Source organism: Papio anubis, chromosome X (assembly GCF_008728515.1).
Source record: "Papio anubis isolate 15944 chromosome X, Panubis1.0, whole genome shotgun sequence".
In the NCBI taxonomy this organism is placed as follows: Eukaryota; Metazoa; Chordata; class Mammalia; order Primates; family Cercopithecidae; genus Papio; species Papio anubis.
This window is the reverse complement of record NC_044996.1, coordinates 17,810,613-17,828,356: the sequence shown is the minus strand read 5'-3', so window position 1 is coordinate 17,828,356 and position 17,744 is coordinate 17,810,613. Positions and strand designations below refer to the sequence as shown.

The 17,744-nt window shown below is 42.9% G+C and overlaps 2 protein-coding genes across 3 annotated transcripts in view; one reads left to right on the top strand and one right to left on the bottom strand.

The window, feature by feature from the left end:
- Positions 1-5,435, top strand: part of LOC101012620 — a 118,670-nt gene extending 113,235 nt beyond the window's left edge. Inside the window, exon 7 of the mRNA XM_017954416.3 lies at positions 5,229-5,435. Within this exon, the coding sequence (XP_017809905.1) occupies positions 5,229-5,268 (40 nt within the window). The 3' untranslated portion in view covers positions 5,269-5,435. The remainder of the gene's footprint in view (positions 1-5,228) is intronic.
- Positions 5,436-8,067: 2,632 nt separating this feature from the next.
- Positions 8,068-16,009, bottom strand: GPR101 (G protein-coupled receptor 101). 2 transcript variants are annotated; one of them, XM_021932732.2, is made up of 3 exons: positions 11,936-16,009; positions 10,923-11,076; positions 8,068-9,108 (listed from the first exon to the last, which is right to left on the bottom strand). In XM_021932732.2, the coding sequence occupies exon 1, from the start codon at positions 15,861-15,863 to the stop codon at positions 14,331-14,333; it is 1,533 nt and encodes a 510-aa protein (XP_021788424.1). In that variant the 5' UTR covers positions 15,864-16,009; the 3' UTR covers positions 8,068-9,108; positions 10,923-11,076; positions 11,936-14,330. The 2 variants fall into 2 exon arrangements, with proteins under 2 accessions (XP_021788424.1, XP_021788423.1); XM_021932731.2 differs by having other exon boundaries at positions 8,068-11,076.
- Between the last annotated feature and the right edge of the window lie 1,735 nt (positions 16,010-17,744).

The following is a 17,744-nucleotide window of genomic DNA, read 5'->3' as shown; positions in this document are numbered from 1 at the left end:
AAGAGGGAAAGACTTTTCCGTATAAAATGATAGAGATGTGTCTTATGTTTTGAGGGAAGACTGAATCTTAAAAGTAGAAAGTAAAGTTGACAACTGAGCAAGGCATGGCATACAGATGTCTCTAGATAACTTGGGGTTGCTGGAGTTTAAAATTTAAGGTGTAAACTGGCAGGAACAAGGCCTGAAGGAGTAGGTCATGACCTGACTCTGGGGGACCTTGTGTGCCAACACTAAGGAGTTGTAATTATTTATTTTATTTTTTAGAGATAGGGTCTCACTCTGTCACCCAGGCTTGAGTGCAGGGGTGCCATCAGAGCTCACTGTAACCTTGAACTCCTGGGCTCAAGTGATCCTCCCATCTCAGTCTCCAGAGTAGCTAGGACTACAGGCATGTACCACCATGCCCAGCTAATTAATTAATTAATTAATTAATTAATTTTTTTTTTGTAGAGACAGGATCTTGCTATGTTGCTTAGGCTGGTCTCAAACTTCTGGCATCAATTAATCCTCCCACCTCAGCTTCATAAAGCACTGGGATTATAGGCAGGAGTCATGACACCTGGCCAGGAGTTGGAATTTTTGCCAGATAAAGCTTGGATGTGCATCAAATTCACTTGCAGCAATTATTTAACATTAACTAAAACCAACAAATCTGATGTCCAGGGACCATCCAAGAGCCTCTGGGTCAGAATCCCTGTTGATCTGTATTTCTAATGGCTTAATCAGTTCCTAATACACTCCAGAGCTTAAGTACTTTTGCTATGGGGAAGTATTTTTTTTTTTTGAGAGAGTCTGGCTCTGTCATCCAGGCTGGAGTGCAGTGGCATGATCTCGGCTCACTGCAACCTCTGCCTCCCGGGCTCAAGTGATTCTCCTGCCTCAGTCTCCCAAGTAGCTGGGATTATAGGCTACTCTCTACCATGCCCAGCTTTTTGTATTTTTAGTAGAGACAAGGTTTCACCATATTGGCCAGACTGGTCTCGAACTCCTGACCTCAGATGATTCGCCCGCCTTGGCCTCCCCAAGTGCTAGGATTACAGGCTTGCGCCACCATGCCTGGCCAGGTTTTTAAGGGCATGACAATCAAATTTTGTGGCTTGGAAATATCACAATCACACTGACAGAGTAGAGAATGGATTTGAGAGGAAGACTGGAGGTAGGGAGAGAAGTCAACAAACAGTTGATTAAGTGAGAGATGAAGAGGGAATGGCTTAATATCCCATGGCTGTGGAGATAGACAGAGGGATATGGAGGAGAGGGATTCAAAGGCTATTAAGGAGTTGCAATTTGCAGGACTTGGTAACTGACAATATGTGGGTGCAAAAGAGGGAGGAGTTAAGGGTGATTTCCAGGTCTCCGACTTTGACCTCTACATCAATAGTGATGTGTAGCACAGCCACCAACTGAGATTATTTTCTACAAGAACCCCTTTTCTATCCCTCACACTACCTGGCAAGTGCCAGGCCCAGAGAAAGTGCTTAGTGAACACAAAATCAAATGTGGCTAACGGGAGTTAAGGCCCCCAGGACCCTTATCCCCAAGTAAGCTTTCCCTTTATTATTTTGCACAATGGCTGAAATTCCAGCTTTATGGACAATCTTTTTCCTGCACGTCTTATTCACTGCTGCAAGTTCTTGGAATTTAGTCTCCACAGTGGCTGTGGAAAGACTCTTTAGAGAATTTTTTTTGAGATGAGATCTCACTACATTGCCCGGGCTGGCCTCAGCCTCCCTAGTAGCTAGGACTACAGGTCTGCACCACCACATCCCCACCAAAAGATTTGTTTATGTTGAATAGAAAGTAGTAGACTTTCAAAATGTTTTATTTAACTAGTTTCTTTTTCTTTTTTAAGTGTAGTTATATGATCACATTGGGAAACCCTTAGAAGAAACATACATTGGATACCTATCCCAGGATCAGACAGAATCCTTTTCATTATAGAATTGCAATTAGGGAAGGGAAAGGGGAAAAATGGGTTTCTCTGCTTTTCTTGGACTGTCTCATTCAAGATCCTGTGGTTGGATTGTCTTTTGGTTATGTATCATTATAAAAGGTTCTGAAGCTTAGAAAGAAGCTAGGGTGGCTGGGCGCGGTGGCTCACGCCTGTAATCCCAGCACTTTGGGAGGTCCAGGCAGGTGGATCATGAAGTTGGGAGATCGAGACCATCCTGGCCAACATGGTGAAACCCCGTCTCTACTAAAAACACAAAAATTAGCCAGGCGTGGTGGCACGCGTCTGTAGTCCCAGCTACTCAGGAGGCTGAGGTAGGAGAATTACTTGAACCCAGGAGGCGGAGGTTGCAGTGAGCTGAGATCATGCCACTGCACTCCAGCCTGGTGAAAGAGGGAGATTCTGTCTAGAAAGAAAGAAAAGAAAGAAAGAAAGAAAAAGAAAGAAAGAAAGAAAGAAAGAGAGAGAGAGAGAGAGAGAAAGGAAGGAAGGAAGGAAGGAAGGAAGGAAAGAAAGAAAGAAAGAAAGAAAGAAAGAAAGAAAGAAAGAAAGAAAGAAAGAAAGAAAGGAGGGAGGGAGGGAGGGAGGGAGGGAGGGAAGAAGAAAGAAAAGAAAGAAAGAAGCTAGGACATTTTTAATATTGGTTTAGTGCTTTCTCTGACCTGAAACAAAAGTAAGCAAAGATATCAGGATGATAATTCTCCCCATTTTTGTTTCATCTCCTGTTTTCTACTCTTAAATTGTGATACAAGCAATTCAGCTGTAGAAAAAAAATTAATTTCTCCAGATCCTTTAAGTTGCTTTTAACTTGTGAGGTTCAGTGGCCCGTTGGTTCAGTGGAAGATGGAAGGAAGGAAGGAAGGGAGGGAGGGAGGGGCAGACTAGCTGAGAGGAGAGCTTTTTGAAATCTTGACTCTCAGGCTGCATCCCAGATCAATTAAATCAGAATCTCTGGGGGTGTCACCTAGGTGGTAGTATTTAAATCTCCCCAGGTAATTTCAACGTGCGGCCAATGTTGAGAATGATCACACTAATCAGATAAACTCCATGTGATCATAAATTTCAAGCCCCAAATCAGAACATCAATAATAGCTATCATTTCTTGAGTGCCTACTCTGACAGGCACTCTAATATATCTTGTCCTTTTTCTCTCAGGAAAAGCCTTAGTTGCGTGAGGGTGTAATTCCTTTTCACATTTGAGAAACAGAGGAGGTAGGTAGCTTGTTCTACATCACATAGCTAATGTCTGCTTGACTCCAAAGTCCAGATTCTGTAGCTCAGCTGACTACCAAAATAGTGTGAGGGTTGATAGATTTTTGTGTTTTAGGTAGGAGACAATTGTGTATTTTATGTCAAGCATTAAAAAGTTGAGAATTCATAAACATATCAATGGTTTATGGGGAAAATAGGCAGCAAATCAAAATCAGAGATGTTTTAGATTCTGAGACATGTGTTAGCTATACACCTGCCATCTCCTGAACCTTTGATGTTAGATTCAGAGAAGGAAGCTTAGAGTAAGAATAGGTATTATCATCCCCATTTTCCAGCTGAGAAAACTGAGGCTTGGCAAGATTGTTACTTGCCCAAGATCAGACATCTAATAAACCAACAGAGTAGATCTGTGTTGCTCTATGCCCATGGTCTTAATCACTATACCATACTGATTCCTGATGAGCATTGAAGAGTAGAAGGAAGTGGTATGATGATATATTGGATGGAAAGTTATCCTAAGTTTGGAATCTGGCAAGGAAAAAGGTACCAACCGCTGCCTAAAACTTTCTGCAATCTTGTTATTGAGTAAGATGTTTTCCTAGATGAATTGTCCTGGGGTGCACCATTAGACTGTAGAATCTGGAATTTTCTTTAAGTCGTTGAACCATAATATCATCTGAAAATTGTTTTTAATGATATAAACATCAATGAAATCATGTATTAAAGAAAAATTTGCTCATAATTATATCATCCTGAAATATAAAGGTGCCTTCTTTTATCTATGCTCTGCTCTATCTGGTCCACATATTTATGCTTATATTATGTTCACACTGGTATGATACCCGGGAATCATTTAAGGCCTTTTATCACCTGACACCATATTATAAAGATTGCCTCATGCTGCTATATAGTCTTTACATTGGTCATTTTTGTATTATTTCATTGAGCACTTGGGACATAATTTAGCTAATTGCCTATTTGGGGGGGGCATTTGGTTTGTTTTTAATTTTCAATATTATAAATCATAGTATTATGATCACCATTTTGCATGTAATTTTTTTTGAATATGGGGCCATTTCTTTAGGATAAATCCTTCCAAATGAGATGTTTTTTCTCATTTATTTCTTTATTCATTTGTTTATTGAGACGGGGCTCGCTGTGTTGCCCAGGCTGCATTTGAATTCGTGGGCTCAAGTGATCTCCTGTCGCAGCCTCCTCAGCTGGGACCACAGGCACGTGCCAGTACACCTGACTCCAAGATGGTTTTAGAGTTTAAATAAAGCTTAAGGCCAGGCACAGTGGCTTATGCCTGTAATCCCAGCACTTGAGGAGGCCGAGGCAGGCAGATCACTCGAGGTCAGGAGTTTGAGACAGTCTGACCAACATGGCAAAACCCCATCTCTACAAAAAATACAAAAATTAGCTGGGCATAGTGGCAGCCTCTTGTAATCTCAGCTACTCAGGAGGCTGAGGCAGGAGAATCGCTTGAACCCTGGAGGTGGAGGTTTCAGTGAGCTGAGATTACACCACTGCACTCCAGCCTGGGCGACGGAGTAAGACTGTCTCCAAAAAAAAGTTTAATAAAGTTTTTAAAGTTTAATGATACAAAACTTTGATTTATAAAACTAATGTATGCTCTGGATATGCAAATACATAAGATTATTACCCCCTTTGTCTATCTGTAGTGATAATGGTTATTTACGTTTTCTAAATTGAAGCAAGTTATAAGAAGTTTTTTGTATCAGAAATAGGCTTGGACCTCTTTTATTCTTTTTGAAATGGAGAAGTTAAGCTACTAATTTTGTTTTCTTGCTTTGGTTAGAGACCTGCAGAATTCAATCAGATGGATTCTCACACCTGTTTGCAGGTGACGGCCTCTGGCCCTGTTGCTCATCCTGTTTGCTCAGCAAGAGAGCCTGTTGGTTTTTACTTGATAAATGTACGAATCTTGAGAGTTGGAGAATCAGTAGCCCACCTCAAAACTGACATGCTTTGTGTTTTTGAGAAAGCTACCTTCATTTGCTATGATGTCTGGCTAACAAAGATCTTTTTCATTTTGTTTCAGGGACAGTTGGATTTTTTTCCTGTTTCTGGTTAATTGCTAAAATCTACAGTGTGCTGAAGGTGGAGTAAAGTATTTCCCCAAAGGGTTCCAAGCACATCTCCCTTGCCCTTGAATAACTGTATATCTATATGAACATCAATTGAGATATATATGTGTGTGCTTCTAATTACATAATTTTAAGCATATATATGTAAATGTAAAATCTCATTGTTTGGCCTCAGTTTGTATGACACAAAATACTGATTGTATGGAAGAAAACAGGTTGGGAAACATTTATTCTACATGATATTTTCCTGAAAAGCTACAATAAAAAGATTTAAATTAAAGTAATTAGAGCAAGGGAGGCACATTTCTTTAAAAAAATTAAAGTTGAGGGCCGGGCGCGGTGGCTCAAGCCTGTAATCCCAGCACTTTGGGAGGCCGAGGCGGGTGGATCACGAGGTCAGGAGATCGAGACCATCCTGGCTAACATGGTGAAACCCTGTCTCTACTAAAAATACAAAAAACTAGCCGGGCGAGGTGGCGGGAGCCTGTAGTCCCAGCTACTTGGAGGCTGAGGCGGGAGAATGGCGTGAACCCAGGAGGCGGAGCTTGCAGTGAGCTGAGATCCGGCCACAGCACTCCAGCCTGGGCGACACAGCGAGACTCCGTCTCAAAAAAAAAAAAAAAAAAAAAATTAAAGTTGAGTACCACACTGGTTTTTCAGATGAAGTTTTCTTTCTTTTCCTTTTTCTCCTTCATATTGTTCAGAGCATCTAATTCCATCAGAACTATTGTCAAATAAATTTTAGGTAAAATGCGTATTTTTCTGATGGGAGTTGATTATACAAACTGTATTACACCTTCGTATGTGAGTGATCATTTAAAATGCATATTGGTTTAGCACATAGAGTTTATGAAATGCCAGATAATGCTCTTATTCCTCAGTGAAATCTGCACATTTCTAGTTGTTAGTTGTCTATTTCTATTTGCCATTCCTTGGGGGGCTGAGAATGTTCAAGTTTGACTTAGTTGTGTTTAAATAATAAATCTTTGGAGTCAATTTTCTTGGGTTTATTTGCTTTGCCTAAACAATAGTCAGGTATCACATCTCCTAAAATGCTGGGAATTTATATTGCAAATATTCTTCTAGCTTGTAGTTTTGGGGGAGCAGCCATGAAAATCACACATTTTCTACATCAAATTGTATTGATAAATATGGGTCTCATTTAGGAAAATGTTTGAAAAATGTCTACATATACCCTTCAATTAAAGGCTATTCTCAAAGCCATCCTTAAGCTGAGGAGTACTTGTTTGTCTGTGCAGGGATCAAAGAGTTTATGTTGCCCCTGGATGGGAGATTGGAATGAGGAGGGACAGGGTCAGAGAGTTGCATTCTGAAAGAGAGTGAAAGGAGGAGAAGGAGTTTACTAGTTACCTCATGGAAGAAGAAAATAATTCACTAGCCAGTAATGTGTCTGTATTGGAAGGGTCAGGGCTATGACTGGTGGCAAATGGGCCTGGGGCCTAGAGCAGCCTGGTGGGGCAGGGAATGGCTACAGAAGGCTACAGAAGGTTTCTCGACAGTGGAATTTTCACCTCCTCTAAACCCTCTCCTATTCAGTCTCATAACCTAGGGCTGAGCCTTTAGCCCTGCTTGACAGGAGAAACTGCTGTTATGAGGCCCATTGGAGCCAATTCTATTCTCCTCTAAATACTCTGAACTAAGTAGTGGTATACTGAGCTTCAGGGACCTCTTTTCCCACCAGCTTGCCTGCTTAATTGTTTTATCTGAGCTCCCAAGCCCACTTATTTGCATTGATGGTAGTAGTTTGCTAGAAAGGCACATTTATTTCTGCAGCAGGAAAATGTCATTGCCTAGATGGCGTTCACAGATTAAAGTGAAGGCAGTCACCTGCAGGTCTCATGGCAGCCATCTTTGAACATCTTGAAATAGTAAGTCAGCATTTAGCTTGATTTTGGAGTGAAAAATGGAGAATAACACTTTACTTTGATTGCAATGGGGCTGAATAGCTCCCTGAGCCTCCCAGTGTGGGCCCACCAATACCACTTTGGAGGCAGGAAGCATGCAGTTCCTTGCTCTGCTACCAATGAGAGTATCAGAAGAGGAGCTACTAGTAGGTCAAGCACTTCAACTCGATAGGAACTAGGGGCTCTTAGGTTTTAGACATATTTGCCTATCTCATCTGTGTACAGTAGTTTCACGTGTAATGGTTGCAACAGAGGTATAACCATTTTCTGAAAGGAGAGCTTGAGGGAACGTGCTCTTGCCCTCCTGTTCCATAAACCCTGGTGAGTTGGGGCTGAACCAAGGTGTATGTGGGAACTAGGCCAGGCTGGACTGAGTTGTGTGGAGGGAAGTGGCCTGGGCCAGAGTGGTAGGACAGCAGGGGCTGGAGCCCAGTGGCGGTGACCTGGGTGCTAGGCAGTACTGTTTCCTAAAGACAAAGGTTACTCACTGTCCTCCTCCGATTCATCGCCCCTAGACTTCATTGTCTTCAGAATAAAGTTGGGCATTTGAGAGTCCCACAAACCATCGAGCCCCCAGATTTTCTCTCTGCCCACCCCCTCCCTCCTTTTGAAATCCTTTCCATTCATAGAAGACCAGGCTTATGCTCTTCCAGCAAGCCCTTCCTGCTGAACCCCCTCCATCCCTTGCATATTCCTTATATTAGAATACTGGAATATGAAATATTAGAGCCCATATATTTCATTCTACTTTGTAATGCAGTTAGTTGTTCATCCCCTGTCTCCTCCATTCAAGCAAAAGAGAAGGGATGGAGACCAAGGTATGTGTCTCCCTCACTGTTTCCTCAAGGATCTTGGCATAAAAACCAGATACACACATAACATTTGACTTTATTTAGAATATTTAAGAGGAATATACCAACGATAGAATAACAGCACCTGTTTAAGAAACACAAACATCACTTAATAATACTTAGTTAAATCACAAACATCAATTTCTCCACATTTCCCAAGCAGGAGTCCGTTATTCTTTTCCAGCAAAAGAAAAAAAAAAGGCATTGTAACCATTTTAGAAAGGATCCAATTAAAGCCAACCAATATGTGAAACCCTGGCCTTGGGCAGAGTCTCTGGGACTACTGGCCCATGTAACAGTGTTGATTTATGAATTTGATTGGGGTGTGAGTGGGGTTCTCTTCTTGCTGAGGGGAGGAGGATAAAGCCTACCTCTTTTGTGCACCTGAAGATAAGTCGTGCCAATGGGAACTTGGCCCCAGGACTGTAGTTTGACAATCCTTTGAAAAGGCACTTTTCAATTACAAATTCTTTTTTTTTTTTTAAAGAAAAATGAAACTTTTAAATTCAAATGTTAAAATATTAAAGAGAACTGTTTATTGATTAAATACATTTTTCCGTTTTCAGTTTCAAAGCAGTCCACAAAATTTGGTATTAAAGGCAGTTTTAGAAACAATTTAATGAGGGTATATATAGTTTTTTTAGTTGTAATATTTATTCTGAAAATATAGCAAAATCATCTTATAGTTTTCCTTTCTTGTCTGACACAAATTCCATTGATATAGTACTGTAACTATCAAACACCGTAGCTGTGACCCCATAGAGGAGTCCCACTACCTTTCTATCTAGCCATCCATGCTGTCTCTATCTTGTCTCTCAGACAGTCAACCAAAGGGGGAAAAACAGAGCAGCCTTTTTCTGGGTTTTGTTACTGCTTTAGGAGGGCACGGATGGTCACATTATGGATCTGCCAAGCACAAAACCTGTCAGTTCACGGTCATTTGTTGGTTGGGTCTTCAGAGTGCAGTATTCTTTCCGTCCTGCTGACTGGACTCTACTTGCTTATCCTGGAGTCCTTCCTTTTTAATGGAGAAGGATGGTCTTCTTTGAGTTTGCATTCTTTATATTCAGTGAATAGAAAACAGGCATACCAGTGCCAAGCGTGTGGTGAAAAACTGTCAGCAAGGACTTCAGCCAAGATGATTAGTTCACACTAATGACCAATTGTACCAGAATAAGTTCTCACCTGTCATATATCATATTAGGGATTTAAGGAATGGAAGGCACCACTTCCTGCCACCCCACCTTGGTGCCATTTTACATATCCTATAGTATACACTTTAAATTTAAAAAACAAGTGTACTATGTTCTACATCAGAAACTGACCAAAGTGTAGGTCGCACATAGAATTTGGCATGCATTTTATTAACTAACTTTACATGTACATACTACCTTTGAGGACGACACTATCTACAAACACATACGATCTAATATCTAGCACCGTATCTCCAAGAACACTTACATTTTATATACAGTTATAGTTTACATTTAGGAGGATTACTACAAAAAATACTACGTCACTAAAACAAGACGAAAATACCAAACTTTTAACATCAAAGTTGTAGCACAGATGAAGAGGGGGGAAATCCACTTACGTTTGAAACATCAAACTAAAACCAATCTTGTTTTTCTCTACATTTTAGAACAAGACAGATAGAGTAATTATTCCTCAGACACAGTAAACCTCCTGCTGAGTGTCTAAGTCACTGTGGTTTTCCCTTGGTGTGTGTACTCTGAGATATGGAGGCTTTGGGAGGCAATGATGGAAACACTTGACACCTATTAGCAACCTTCATTTACCTTGAGGATTCTTATTCTATTTACCAAAGAGCAGTGAACTTGTCAGTGACCTGGCAATCTGTCGCCAGGTTCAGTGGATTTTAGCTTTCCTGTTTCTTCCTCTTTCAGTGGATTTTAGCTTCCCTGTTTCTTCCTCTAGCCAGTTTTGTTGCTTATGGCAAAAGACAGCTATAAGCAAGCTGAGCATTTGCTGTAGAGGAAGAGATCATTGCTAAGTAATTGGAAAGAATTTATGACAAGGATTTCTCTTCTTTTTGGATTTTAGACTATCACATTTGCTGTTTCCAGCTCATTGCTTCTGTCTCCTCATACCTTAGCTTAGAGGGGCTTTGAGGGCCGAGATCACTAGTCCAGCCCACGGAAAGTAAGAGAAAGAGATAAGGAGGGAGAGGGTTAAAAGCCATTGACTGGCCAGATTTTCTCTCCTTATCTTGGCCACTGGCTAACAGCCAACTGTTCCTGTAATCTTTTGTCTGCTCTAGAAGGAAACGGCATTTTGCTTAGAGAAACCTCTCCTGACAGCATGAGGTCTGCCTCAAAGAGGAATACAACAGAAGAGACATTATGAGGGGAGAACACGTTATTGTTTTTTTCTTCTCAAAATATTGGGCAGGGTGGTTATGAGAGAAAAATACAGTCCAGTAGTTTAAATTGTTACTCATTTTTTTATCCCAACAACTCATGAGAGTTTTATCTTGAGAGTTCAAATTACCAGATGATGTGTATTATTATTTTTTCTTCCAAATGATGTATTTCAGACACTTTTAAAAGCTTTTTGGCAAAGTCTAAGTAAGCCTAGTTTAATCATGTAAATTATCCTTCAGGTAGTATGAAAAAATCTTTTTGAAGTAACTTTACCTAGCTTAATTGACTAATTATGTATAAAATAAGGCAATGTTAGGCATCTTATAATTTTGTAGGTAAAAGATTTTTAGTGTTTTATTTTTGCTGAAATAATTGGACAGTATCTACAGGATTGACTATTCCCCCACTGATGTGTAATATCGGGTGCTTTTTTGGTAAAAAATGAGGCGCCTACCTTCTACTAAATAATAACTGGCACTTTTCCTTACCTGTTGAATTTGAAGTAGGTATCCCGTCATCTCTAAATTGGTGTGGAGTTGGGTAGGAGACAGAAAAATACCTTTCATTGCTGGTCACTCCTATGGCTCACTTCTCTCCTTCCCTGCTTCCATAGGCCCCCAGGTCCCTGTGAATCTGTCAGCTCTGGGTTGGGAAGGGATGGATGGGGAGTAGGTGAACATGCAGAGCTTCAAGCATGGACTATTCCTGAAGGGCCAGTGCAGCAGAGGGAGAGGGAGTGAGGCAGGTGAAGGCAGTGGGCTGATGGCAAGAAGTAGGCAGGGAGCTGGAAGTGCAGAGGCCTTCCAAGCAGCTGGTACTTGTGGTGTCTCAGAGAAGAGGGACCCTAGAATCATAGAAATCATGGAAGCCCAGGGCTTGCTCCTTATTACTGCCTTCCCAAGCTTGTGGAAATTGGTGTGTTAGTCAAAGCACCTGCGACTTCTTGGCAAACTAGATGCTCTATTATTCGTAAATAAGGAAAATCATTAAATTTAAAATCACATCATTTCATAGTCTGGTTTGTCTGGGCCCTGTACTTTAATGGGATTTTTTTTACTGCACATATGAAGTGGCCTTGGCAAAAGAATACCTCCTTTAAAAACATTCAGGGAAAGCTATTGCACATGAGGATCTGTGAGGCTAATGATGACTTTTTGTGTGTGCTTTCAGATTTTCAAATGACAAAACAGTATGTGCAGTAAAACCTCATTAAGTTGATAGTGCTTTATTCAAAATAGCAAAAAATTTCAAGTACTTGCTATCTCCAAGCTAACCATAGGCCTTAATGTTCATTTAGAAGAAAATGTCATCAAAGCAGAATACTCTTAATGAAAAGGTCCTCTTTTCCAGGTTCGTATTTTCAAAAGGTCTTCACTTTTGAGGATCCAGTTTACCAAAATAATGGACAACGACTAAAATACGGAAAAGAGGAACTTCAAAAAGGAAAGCAGGGAATCTCGGTGCCCTTGAGAATGTTGTGTGTGCTGTTAAATGGACTTACCATACTGGTACAGGTTGTGGTTCCATTTTGATTTGGGATTTTGGCAAACACTTTTCTCTGATACACTTTGAAGGGGGTGAACTTTAAAAATAAAACAAGAAGTTCAGTTTTAACACAATGTTTGGAGACACTTATGTTTGAAATCCTGTTTCCTACCCAAGTAAGCATTTCTACTCAAAGGATAAGCTATAGCTACCTTGAATTCCTTTGACCATTTGAACAGACCTCAAGGCACTACCCCTCCCCCATAGGAAGATTGATCACATAGGCCATTTCTTCACCCAGATATCCTTTAAGGACAGGTCAGTACAAGAGTTTGGTGATAAATTGGTAGGACAAATTTATGACTGTTAATTCACTTTATGCATTTTGGTAGAAAAATAAATGATAGTGTAAGGGTAAACTTCAGCCCCCATGCCTTGTCTGAATAACTACAAGTTCCAAATTAATGGAGTTGGAATTAATAAGGTTATCATGGTATTTTTATTTGAAGGGTCAGCTCTATATTATTTGTTTCTATTCCCTCTCCTTTCCTAAATTCTGAACATGGCAATCCCAAATTCCCATGCGGAGTTATTCACAGTCCAAATACACTGCTGTTTACCTCTCCCCCTTGAGAAGTTCATGTTGAAATCTGTGAGGAGGAAGAGATAAAAAATATAAATGAGCTGGGCATTTATTTAAATGAAATGAGTTCTAATAAAGGCATGACAATCACACAAGAATGAGGTTAAACTCTGAAGATGGTCATCTTACATCATACAACTACCTGATTAACCATTTTCAACCAAACACTCCCTCCACCCATATTGACAGTGGATTTCTGCATGAACAGTTGGTTGACTTTAGAGTTGCTTTAACTCATTCTCTAGGAGGATCAAAAACACTAGCTTGACTGTTTTTTTTTGTTCCATGTTACTTGGTCACATACATACGGCCCATGCCCTCAGAAATATATACGTATATCCCTGTCCAAAGTTATTTTGCAGTTTGGGATTTGAGAAATATTCCTGTGAATTGACCTAGGGATAATTTAGATATTGTTAAAGTTTTCCCAAAGTGATTTATTTCAACAGCATTAATTAGGATATGTCTGACCTGAATGCTTTGATTTTAGGACTGTTTGGAATAGATTAGATGTTTTCCAGGTATTGTGAAACCATCCTCTTTGTCATTTCTGACTCTCTGATATTTCTCTCTCACATCTACAGAGAGCTTAAAAGCTTTAAAGAGAGCCACAGGTGGAAAAGACACATGGGTGTGCCTGAAGGAAGAAAAATGTTCATTCTGCCTTCCTTGCTCCCCATGTGGAGATCACAATTATTGTCTATGATCTCATGGACACAAAATATATTTCTGATGAACAAATCGTTCCTTAGTGCCATTATGAATTTTGTAGGATTTAGGCCACTTTTAGTTGAATTTCTTTTTTTCTATAAATACTGTTTGAATATAAAAGGCTTATTTGACAAAAACAAACCAAAAGAAAACACAAGGTTGGCAGAGATCTGAAGAATTCCTACCAGCATCTCAATTCAGTCACATAAGGGAAGTTGTAAAATAGTTGCATGATTTTTGCCCCACTATTATTCAAACAGGAGAAAGAAAATATTTGTGTCAATTGGCAATTTACACTTAATGACCTTAGTCCTAGCCCATGCATAAACCCAAGATTTTATAAAAAAAAAAAAAGTCAACTGTTTAGCCCCCCGAATGTGTGTTATTTCTCGATCTTTTCCCTTGAACTAGCTTCCCATTTCATACATGTCCTTCTACCTTTCTGGATCCCTTTACGGGATCTAGAAACCTTCTTGAGATTCTAACTGCAGGAGGCCCTTTGTTTTAGTTCGCATAACAGTCTTTGCACCCGGCTGTGGGGCTGTTCAGTTCAGAATTTGGCTCATATGTTGATCAGTCCATTAGGTTCTGTTTCTTGGGCTCCATGAATGATTTGGTCCATTGCCTTTCTTTCAGTTGAACATAAGCTGTAGCTCTGGCCCATGAGCTCCCAACCCAAGGGCCGAAAAGTCCTTAAGTTCACAAGCATCATCTTCCCTTTCCTTCAGAGCTAAAGTTGGCATGTTGTAGCTCTGGAAAGACAGAATACCAAGTACAGGTCCAAAATGGATAGCCCTTGTTGCTTTAAGAAATTTAGAGCCTAATAATCTTTGGGGGGAAAATTTCAGTCAGAATCCTCAAGTCCACCCTTTTAAGGAAAGACCCCAGTTCCTGCCTCTTCTATATATTTATCTACCTCGTGGTGAAGAGCATGTGTGTGCAACACCTTTGCCTGAAATGGTATGGTTTGGCATTAATGGATTGTGGGTCCATTGAAAAGAAATCTGCTCTTGTTTCTCGTGTTACGGACAGTTCAAGGTTTGCCTTAGAACTAACTTCAAGGAAAAGCAGCAGAATCGTAGGAAGGGACAATCTTGCCCTCAGTACCACCCAGTGTGCCAGCTTCGGTTCCGGGCAGGTCTGGGTGGCTATCTTCTTTCGGGGGCTTTTCCTTGCAGAAGAACTTCTTCAGCATATCCTGGATTTCCTTCTTAATGGTCTTGTGCATGTAGCCATAGATGTAGGGGTGGATGCAGCACTGCAGGAAGAAAAGCCAGATGATTATGGTGATCACCCACTGGGGTACCTTGGTTTCGACATCCACCCACACAGCCAAGACTGCCAAAAAGCAGTAGGGCCCCAGGGATAGCACATAGGAGAAAATGATGATGAAGATCACTTTAGCAGCTTTGCACTGGTAGCACCTGGGCAGAGGAGGGTCGCTGTTGCTGTTACGACGACTGGGTGGGAGGCTCTCCGGGATGTTCACTGCCTCGACATCACCCTCACTGAAATTGATGTCGTCTTCACCAAACTCCATGTCGTCTTCACCCAAGTCAATGCTGCACTGGTTGACCTCTGTGCCACCCTTGTCTGCCTTCATGCTGTTCTCAACTTTGGTGCCACCTTCCTTACCCTCCACGCTGCCGTCGCTGGCCACCATGCTGCTCTCTCTGACCTCCTCGCTGTCCCTGGCCTCTGCACTACCCTCACTGGTCCCCTTGCTTCCTTCCTTGGCCTTCAGGCTGCCGTCCTTGACTTCCATTCTGCCCTCTTTGGCCTTGACCTCACCTTCATGCTGGCGGCGAAACTCACTCTCATCCTGGAACTCCTCCTTCTCTGCTCCCTCTTCATCCTCATTCTCTACACAGTCCTTGACTCGCACTTCCAAGCTGTGTCTCTTGACATTGTACAGCAGAGCATGCTGCCTCCGGGCTGCACCGAACACCACGGAGTAGCAGGCAATCATGACAATCAGTGGAATGACGATGAAGGATACCACGCTGAGAATAGTGTAGCTGGGGCTGGCCCCCCAGATCATGGAGCAGAGGGCATTGCGCTCATCAAAGGCAGCCTGGCCCCAGCCGTAGAGTGGAGGAGTGCTCTGCAGGATGGCCACAATCCAGGTGCCATAGAGGAGCAAGTAACCACGGCGCTGGGTCATCTTGGACGGGTAGGAGAGAGGGTGGATGATGGACAAGTAGCGATCCACTGACACCACGACAATGGTGTTGACACTGGCGAAGGCGAACAGGTGGGTGAGGCTAACCAGGGCCGTGCAGAAGTGGCTGTTGAGGGGCCAGAAGAGAGGCACAGAGGTGGCCACCACCCAGGGTGCCACGAGCGAAACCTGCAGCAGGTCGGTGACGAGGAGGTTAAAGATAAAACGGTTGGTCACCTGCAGCAGCTGCGGTTTGCGCTGCAACACTAGCGCCAGCACTATGTTGCCGACGAAAGAGGCAGCGAGGAAGATAACCAGCACGGTTGAGCGGATGATGCCGTGAGCCAGGCTGATGGGCATTTTGGAGAGGGGCATGCACGTGTGGCTGCTGTTACTCTCGCGCGTGCTGTTGGTGCAGGTGGACGTCATGGCAACAGCCAGAGGGCGTGAGACAGGGTGCAGGCTCAGCGCCGGCACTGGTGGGTGGCAAAGGGGTGCACAGACCGCACTCAGTGCCTATGCTGGTGACAAAAGAAACACGCAGGAAGAGTTAGTCACCCGTCAAGGGGAGAAGCCTCCGCGCCCAGCAAGGGCGCTGCAGGACCCCCTACCCCGGGTTCCCGCACAGCCCCATCCCCAGTATAGGCAGCTTCTATGGCTCCTTTCCGCACTCTTCAGATCTGTCTGCCTGTCTCTCTCCAGGGCTCTGATTTCCTCTGATCTGTTTCTCCTGCTGGCGCGTGCGTGCGCGCGCTTTCTCTGCTTGTCTCTCACGCTGTCTCTGGCTCCCGGGAGTTTTGGTCGCTAGCGCTAGCGCTAGCGCATGCGCGTGCGCTCTCTGTTTCTGTCTGTTTACGATAGTCAGTTTCTGTCTCTCTCCAGTGTCTCTCGCTAGCGCACTTTTTTTCTGTATCTCTCCGGGTGTGTGTCTGTATGTGTCTCACCGTTTCCTGATTCTTTCTCATCTTTGTCTCTCACTCATGTCTGTCTCTGTTTCTCCGTCTCTCGATAGCACGTGCATGCTGTCTCTTTCCTTTCTGTTACTCTCATTTCTCTCTTCCTCTCTGTTTGTCTCTCAGTCTGTCTGTGTGTGTCTCTTTTGCTAGCGCACTTTCTCTGCAGGGCTCGCGCTCTCGCTCCCTATCTTTCTCACAGTCTTGCCCTTGTCTCTCCCTCAGTCTCTTTCTGATCCGTTCTGTCTCTCTGTGTCTCTGCTTGTTACTGTGTCGCTGGCTAGTTGGTGTGTGTCTCCGTCTTTCCCTAATTCTCTCTTGTCTCTCCATTTCTCTCTATTTCCCTAGCAGTTCATCTTTGTGGGTCCCTAGCGCACCTGTTCAATGTCGCTCTCTGTGTCTCTGCCCTCTCTGTGTCTCTCCAACTCTCTTGTTTCCGCGTCTCCCTCTGATTCTCTAGGTGTCTCCTTCTGTCTCTCCCTGGCACGTGTGTGCTTGCTCTGTCTTTCCCGGACCCTCTTGTCTCTGTGTCTCTCCATGTGGTTTCTGTCTCTCCCTGCCTAAGTTCTCTCTGCATTGCTCTGCCTCTCTCTCCATTGATCTCTAACACTCTACTGCTTGTCTCACCTGTCTCTCAAGCTATCTCTTTAGTGCGTGCACTCTCTAGTTGGTTTCTCTGTCCTTCACTTTCCTGTCACCCCAGGACTCTGGCTAAACACTTGCTTTATATCTTTGAGTGTGTGCGCATCTCTATTTCTCTACATCTTTTTCTCACGGCCCCTCACCTCGGTTTTTCTCTGGCTGAATCTCTGTCTCTTTGGATCTCTGTCTCCCTGTAGACTTTATTTTGCCGTGGAAACCACCTGCCGCCCTAGCCACCGTGGACTTTGGCTTATAAAACCCTTAGTTTCTCAGCAGTGCAATGGCGACTAGAAAATGCAGGGAGGATGCCTATTGAGCTCCCCTACCCTCACCCTCCACATCCCCATCCCCATCCCCAATTCGGCATCCTCTTTGCTTTCTCCGGTCTGCTCGGTGTTGGTGGCAGCCGAGAGGAGTGGGGGAAGAGCTGGGGAGAAAGGGAAAAGAGGCAGGGGTGCAGGGTGGTGGGGAGAGTCAGAAAGGCTGGGAGAGAGAGATTGAGAGGCAGAGAGACGAAAAGAAAATGAGAGACAGCGAAAGAATGAGATACATACAGAGAGACAGAGAGAAAGTGAGCAACAGAGAGGGAGAGAGACAGAAAGAAAAAAGAAGAAATGGGAGCGTGAGAGTGAGAGAGAATGAGAGAGCAAGACAGACTGGGAGAGACGCAGACAGAAAAAGCAAAAAAGAGAATAAGAAAAGAGAACAAGCTGAG

Excerpts from the sequence above, each read along its gene's own strand:
- GPR101 (XM_021932731.2), bottom strand. The coding sequence starts at position 15,863 with ATGACGTCCACCTGCACCAACAGCACGCGCGAGAGTAACAGCAGCCAC.